We start from the raw sequence: 6,921 nt of genomic DNA on the forward strand, positions 1-6,921 counted from the left end.
GTAACAGCTTTTAAAATATACATTTAACTTATTTTTCCTTCATTTATATAAATATTTAAATTAAAAAAATATATATATATATATATATATATATATATATATATATATTATTTGGATTTAATGAAATTTAATAAAAGGATTGAAATTAAATTTATTTATAAACCGTAAATGTTGCGTAATAAAATTGAACTTTGGAGAAAACCGGAAGAGGGGTAGACTCGTAACTATACATAATCCGATGGGCGGTTTTAAAGCGTGGGCCCTGACCGTGGAGGCCCACATGTGTGGCCCATTTAGCTTCCCAATGGTGCCGTTGAAAGAGCCATGACGTCAGAACGGCAAATAGCAGAATCTACCGCCACGATTCTGACACCTGCTAACCATCAAGGTCTAATAACGACCGTCCGATCATTTCTTTGGTATCAGGTGTCAAAAAGGTAATTTCGTAATTCCCGTCGCTATAAAATGGGGAAGAAAATGCAGAGAATCAAGGGGACGAAGGAGCGAACATCCGCTGATAATCGGAGGTCCTTGGAAACCCTAGAGGAGAGATTTCAGTGGGAGAGAGGTTGCAGAGAAGGCGCCCTCTTAGGGAATGCAGAGAGATGAGAGGAGCGCTGTTGACGAGTTTCATCTCTAATGGTCGAGCAGGCAAGTGCATCCGCGGCCGGAATTGTCACCGGAAACACGTCGAAGACGGGTGATCCATTTTCCCCCTTTCTCTTCCTCTTCAGATCCCTACGCTTTAATTAAGTAAGCTAAGAAAAACAAGGCGAGAAAGAATCGTTTGTATATACCAGTACTTTTGTGTTTTAATCTTTGAGAAAAGATCGAATCCATGGCGGAGAAGGACAGAGACGGTCATTCTGGTGTGCTCCATGGGAAGTATGAGTTAGGTCGGCTTCTAGGGCATGGAACTTTTGCTAAGGTTTACCATGCCCGGAACTTGCAGACTGGGACGAACATGGCGATGAAGGTTGTTGGGAAGGAGAAGGTCATAAAAGTAGGTATGATGGAGCAGATCAAGAGAGAGATCTCTGTGATGAAGATGGTGAAGCATCCGAATATTGTCGAGCTTCATGAGGTTATGGCGAGCAAATCGAAGATCTATTTCGCTATGGAGCTTGTTCGAGGCGGGGAACTGTTTTCCAAAATTGCTAGAGGTCGATTGAGAGAGGATGTGGCTAGAGTTTACTTTCAGCAGCTGATTTCTGCGATCGATTTCTGCCACAGTCGGGGGGTTTACCATCGCGACCTCAAACCGGAGAATCTTCTTCTCGACGACGACGGAAATCTTAAGGTAACTGATTTTGGACTCAGCGCATTTTCAGAGCACTTGAAACAGGATGGATTGTTGCACACAACTTGTGGTACGCCAGCCTACGTTGCGCCGGAGGTTATCGGGAAGAACGGATACAACGGCGCCAAAGCCGATCTGTGGTCATGTGGAGTCATCCTTTACGTTCTTCTCGCAGGATTTCTCCCATTTCAGGACGACAATATTATGGCCATGTACAGGAAGATTTACAAGGGAGACTTCAAATGCCCGCCGTGGTTCTCATCGGATGCCCGTCGACTAATCACCAAACTCCTCGATCCAAATCCGAATACCAGAATTACAACTTCGAAGATCATGGAGTCGTCCTGGTTCAGGAAATCTGTACCAAGAACTGTGAAAACGAAAGAGGAGCAGGAATTCGACGAGAGCACCGAGAAACTAAAGCAATCTGAGACTCTGAATGCATTCCACATAATTTCGTTATCAGAAGGGTTCGATTTGTCGCCGTTGTTCGAGGAGAAGAAGAGGGAAGAAAAAGAGGAGCTGAGATTTGCGACGACGAGGCCGGCAAGCAGTGTGATATCGAAGCTGGAGGAGGTCGCGAAAGCGGGGAAATTCAGCGTCAAAAAGAGCGAATCGAGAGTCAGACTACAGGGCCAGGAGTGCGGAAGAAAAGGGAAACTGGCGGTGGCTGCGGAGATCTTCGCCTTGACGCCGTCGTTTCTGGTGGTGGAGGTGAAGAAGGATCATGGCGACACCCTCGAATACAACCAATTCTGCAGCAAAGAGCTCCGGCCGGCACTCAAAGACATTGTCTGGACATCACCGACGGAGAACTCCATGCCGGCTTGAGATTCAGGAAGAATTAAGATTATTCTTCGTAGTTCTTACTTTCTAGATTTAACGTGGTTGTTAGTTGTTCGATTTAGTTCGGAATTTGAGTTAAAAAAAAGTGGTCAGTGATGATCAGATCATGTAATGTGCATATAATTGTTGTAATCCTTCACCAAAATTCTCCCTAATTTTGGGCCCTTTTTCCCCTTCCCAACAAAAACCGCAATGAACAATTATTTGCACTTCCAAACAAAAGAAATGAATGAAACAATCAGTGCCTCTGCTTTTTACGAAGCATAACAAGACAATGTCCTCATCACTCTCTTTCGAAGGAAATGTTTGGATTCCTTCCCTTTCTCAGTTATTTTGCACTTAATTTCTCTACGTAAGTTTCATTTAAGCTCATAAATTTGGAAAAGTTTCACTTTTAATATTCTTATAATAATATAAAAAACCATTTTGAAGAATTTAATGTTAAAATAAAACGAAAATTGATGAATAAATTATTTTGTGATGAAATAATAAAATAAATGATAACAACGATCTTAATCTTTAATGTAAGTGTATCTTCTAATTTTTTAAGGTTAACTGTCACATTCATTTTGATTCTTATTTTGTATAATGTATTTGTATAGATTAAGATTAAGAATTTTAAATTATAAATTTTCCACATCAATTTCCTTTGTCCAGAAATTAATCTTATCCAATTAGTTACTTTTTTTAACTATTTTTAGAAATAAATTTTCCCTATTTTGTTATCTTACCAAATATTTCCTATTTCGTAAAAGATACTTTTTTCTTTTACTCAATAATCCCTTTTTTCCTTCAAAATATTCACTTTAATGAGTTAAAAAGATAATTATTCCCATCTCATTTGCATGAAAGTCACTTTTTATAGATCCAATAATATATATCGAAAAGTATAACCCAACATTAAAGTAAGATAAAATAATTATAATCAAAATATTTTTTGACTAAAAAATTATTTTAAAATCACTCCCAAAACATATCCTAATATTTATAATTTATTAAATTTATGAGTTGTAAAGGTATTTGATTTCTGCTCCAATCCCCTCCTAAGCTTTAGCATGTGGGCTCAATTCATCATCTCCATTCCTTCACACCAATTATTTCAATCCCTCTGAAAATGAAATTTCATTCCAAACTTTTAATTTCAACTCCCACCTTATAACCTCTATCTATATATATATATATATATATATATATATATATAGATGCATCAATGGCTTCATTTTTTATAAAAATAAATAAAATAATAATAATCATGTGAGGACTGAGGAGAATCAAAAGGGATCAAATTCGAATTTTGGGAGAATTAAAATCGAAGGGATATGGTTTGGGCCTAAGAGGGTTCACATGGGGTTGTTTGGCCTTTTCCTCTTGATTGTCTGCATTTTATGAAAGAATCAACACAACATTTATTATTATCAGCCACACAAAGGATTCACCCAACGGCCCTTTTGAGGGAATTTGAGGCTGCACATCTCTTCTCTCTCTCTCTTGGCATTGGAATCCCAACTCACTTTATCAGCCACTCCATCCTCCTCTCCTCCATTGGATTTATATTACCCATTTTTCTAACTTTTCTAAGGACCCACCACTAGTGTCATCTCATATCCTCTTCTTCTCTTTCCAAATGGAGTTTGTCGTTTTCTTTAGTCTCGAGAATCGAAACAACAAGATTTTTCGAATAATTGACCTTTCGGTTGAAAATATGTACCTTAACCGGTTGAGTTTGGTTCAAATTGGCATGAACATGAACGTAGACTTCGTTTAGCACTCCCTTGAAGTCTCCTGCTTGCATTACGATAAACTCAATTAGAGGAAAAAGGAATTTATGATTGCTAGATGTATTAACTTGATGAAGAAGACTATGGCGCAGTTATATGGGGGAGGTGGTTTGAATAACAAAAGAATCATACAACTAAACAAACAAACATGAAATCAATCATGATAAGCTTACTTTATTGTCCACCTACCAATAAGGCAAGCAGCCAGTGGAGCCATGCTGCTTTTTGGAGTTTCTGCTTCATAAAATGAATTCTCTGTAGTGCATTCAGAGAGACAGAGAGAGACAATGAGGTAATATAAACCAAAGAACATCAGGCATTGATTACTGGAATTTGGTGAGTGTCTCTGTTTGGTGGCTACGAAGCCTCCTAACAAGTGGAGAATAATCTGAACGTGTGTGTATGCACAAATATAATGTACACTTCTTACTTGAATTTGACAGGGTATCAGAAACTTGTTGAATGCTTGTTCAATTGCTACAACCCAAGAATAATCATTGCCTGCAAATTTTGAACTAAACAGGCTATCCAATCAAATCAGCCCGGGAAACCCAGTTGCTGCCGATCGGGGCAGGGAAAAACATTGACCCGCGAACCTGCCCAAAAAGTGGGGTGAAGTTTTTTTTTTTGTTACCCCTTTTTTAAATAGAATTTTGATGTACCAGAACAGTATACTTAAAAGTCTCGAGGTAAGTCAATGTGCTAAGTGGGAGACGTCTGCATCTATTCTTTCCCTTGGAGTTGGAGGTTAACCTCTACACCTCCGTGTTTGTTATTACATAAAAGATCAATAGGAACGTTGATCACTAAGAACAGTTTCTCCTAATGGTGGGTATAATACTAGAGTAGAGCATCAATAGTCTGAGCATTTAAGCATGGTTCCAAAAAGAATTTCCCAATGAACCTTTTTCTTAAGGCATGTGGTTTAATCAGTGCCAAACTAATTGAAATGGGAAAGGAATGGCAAAACTTACTTTCCCTTAATATGCACTCCAAACAGTTTGAAGCCTGAGACTTCAAGATCATCTTTTAGTTCATCGTCGACATGCTTAGGCGACACCGGTCCATTAACTTCTTCACGACTCAAATCTAGCTGCATTTCGCTGCTTGTGATTTCATTCTCAGTCAAGCTATAGCTGTTGCGGTTTTTAACATCCACCACACAGAATGTAGTGTTAGCATCGCTTGCCTTTGCTGCTTCACACAAGTAGAAAGCTATTGTGTCATTAGCTTTCAGTTGTTTTTCTTTCACAAACCGATTCCAACCTCGCGTAAAAACGTAGCTCTGGCTGCTTTTCCAGTAACAGTATCGAAATTTCCATTGTCTCATCATTTTGTCAAAAAATACTAGCTGCACATCACAATCATCATCAACACGTTTCACGTTATCTATCGTGCTAGCTGGTATTTGAGGGAAGTATTTAACAGCGTATTTCTTTGGGATGACCAATCTATTTAACTTACCAACATCGCTCGGTGTTAGCTCCTTTTGAAAAAGTTGCTTAATAGATGTCCGTCCATTGTCATGTAGCTTTTCTGCAGAGGGACTAGCTGTTTGTACGCTTTCCAAACAATCCCTCAAATACTCAGCAAATTTAGTTCTGTAAGAACCGTCTTTTAACATACTAAGCAAAGCTTCTGTAGTGTAAAGATTCTGGAAGTTAGGCTCTTCAATTGTGAATTTGGTCCAAGGAAAGTTTCTATGACAATCTCCACTCCTGATTCTGATAGCTGCACTATCATAAGCCATGGCTGCCTCGTCTTCCGACTTGAATGTTCCGAGCCAAATACGATGGTGATTAGCATAAATTTGAGCACCCCAGTGGCCATTCTGCTGAAGCACAACACCTTTGAATTTTGAGGTTAAACTCTTTCCTTGTCTACTACATTCACTGGCAGGGAATGGGAGAGTGATGCAATCTTCCCCAATTGCATTCGTCCTGGCTTTTAACATCATACTTAACAACTCCTGTTTCATGGTGGTTCTGAGAAAAGACCAGCCAATAAGATGAAGGATCAGATTTTGTGAATTTTTACTCTTTTGCTCCGCTAGTTACTGGTTAAACAATGTCGTGACAATTCAGAATAACGTCATTCAAGGTGTTCATCAGAGTATAAGCCCCCACCAATTGATCAAACTAATTGATCAGTTACTACATCCCAGAGAAAAGATCAGATACAAGATCTATCATTCCCCGTGAAGTATAAGATTTTTCTTCATAAACACCATGCATAACCAATAGGAACAAATAAACACATCTTATTAAAGTATCCAGCCTCCACGATTTATCGGGGTAAGCAACGTCGCAACCCCATTGTTGGATTACAAAAAATAAAATAAAAGATCTATTAACCCAACCAACCCATTAACACATACTCATGTGTTTTTATAATTTCCGAAATCACAAAGCACCACATGAAAAGTTAGTAACTACCCAAGAGTTCTTTTGGCTAGTAATTATTCTCCTCGGGTACCTAATCTAATCTATTCAAGTTTCAAACAAGAGATGAGCAGACAAAAGGATTTCTTGTTTCCTCTTTCCTCAGCAAGCAAGAGGAGTATAAAATGAGAACCAGAATCCAAAACAGTGTTTTCACAAAGTTTCTCCAGTACCCTTGAGTAGTTTTAAATCCAACACACAAACTCCGTATGAGTAATATATCTTCACAAAAGAAATTTAGTATGGTTGTAGAGACAATAAATAATGCTACACAATGTATAGGTACCTTTGACATGACTATTTTTCTAGTAAATTAAAAGTGTTTATCTAATTTTCATTGTGCTTAGTACAGTGTAATAATGTATTGAATGTACGAAAGAATTTATTAGGTCATTATAGAAAAAGAGGGTTTTGTTTGAACTCTCAAAAGTCATCATAAATTCACTACATTTCAAATCAGTCTTCTATAGAGCAAAAGGGGAGTTTTATGATGACTAGCAAACAAGAGATAATGAAAGCTTGAAACAGAAAAAAAAAAAAAAAAAAAAAAAAAAAA

At 38.0% G+C, this 6,921-nt stretch overlaps 2 protein-coding genes across 5 annotated transcripts in view; one reads left to right on the forward strand and one right to left on the reverse strand.

Annotated features, from left to right (window-relative positions):
• Positions 1-450: 450 nt before the first annotated feature.
• On the forward strand, positions 451-2,404 carry LOC111429818 (CBL-interacting serine/threonine-protein kinase 6-like). Its single transcript, XM_023065835.1, has one exon. It carries the CDS (start codon positions 839-841, stop codon positions 2,129-2,131), a length of 1,293 nt encoding a protein of 430 aa, XP_022921603.1. The 5' UTR covers positions 451-838; the 3' UTR covers positions 2,132-2,404.
• Positions 2,405-3,427: 1,023 nt separating this feature from the next.
• LOC111430027 (AP2/ERF and B3 domain-containing transcription factor At1g50680-like) overlaps positions 3,428-6,921 on the reverse strand; it is an 11,212-nt gene continuing 7,718 nt past the window's right edge. For 2 of the 4 annotated variants that reach the window (XM_023066137.1, XM_023066135.1), the window contains 2 exons: positions 4,899-5,909; positions 4,218-4,520 (listed from right to left, as the gene is read on the reverse strand). In XM_023066137.1, the coding sequence (XP_022921905.1) occupies positions 4,457-4,520; positions 4,899-5,902 (1,068 nt within the window). In that variant the 5' untranslated portion in view covers positions 5,903-5,909 and the 3' untranslated portion in view covers positions 4,218-4,456. Of the gene's footprint in view, positions 3,929-4,097; positions 4,180-4,217; positions 4,521-4,898; positions 5,910-6,921 lie in introns of those variants that run through there. The other 2 variants (XR_002708260.1, XR_002708259.1) reach the window with 2 other exon arrangements.

The sequence above is a fragment of the Cucurbita moschata genome, unplaced genomic scaffold (assembly GCF_002738365.1).
Source record: "Cucurbita moschata cultivar Rifu unplaced genomic scaffold, Cmos_1.0 Cmo_Scf00032, whole genome shotgun sequence".
NCBI lineage: Eukaryota > Viridiplantae > Streptophyta > Magnoliopsida > Cucurbitales > Cucurbitaceae > Cucurbita > Cucurbita moschata.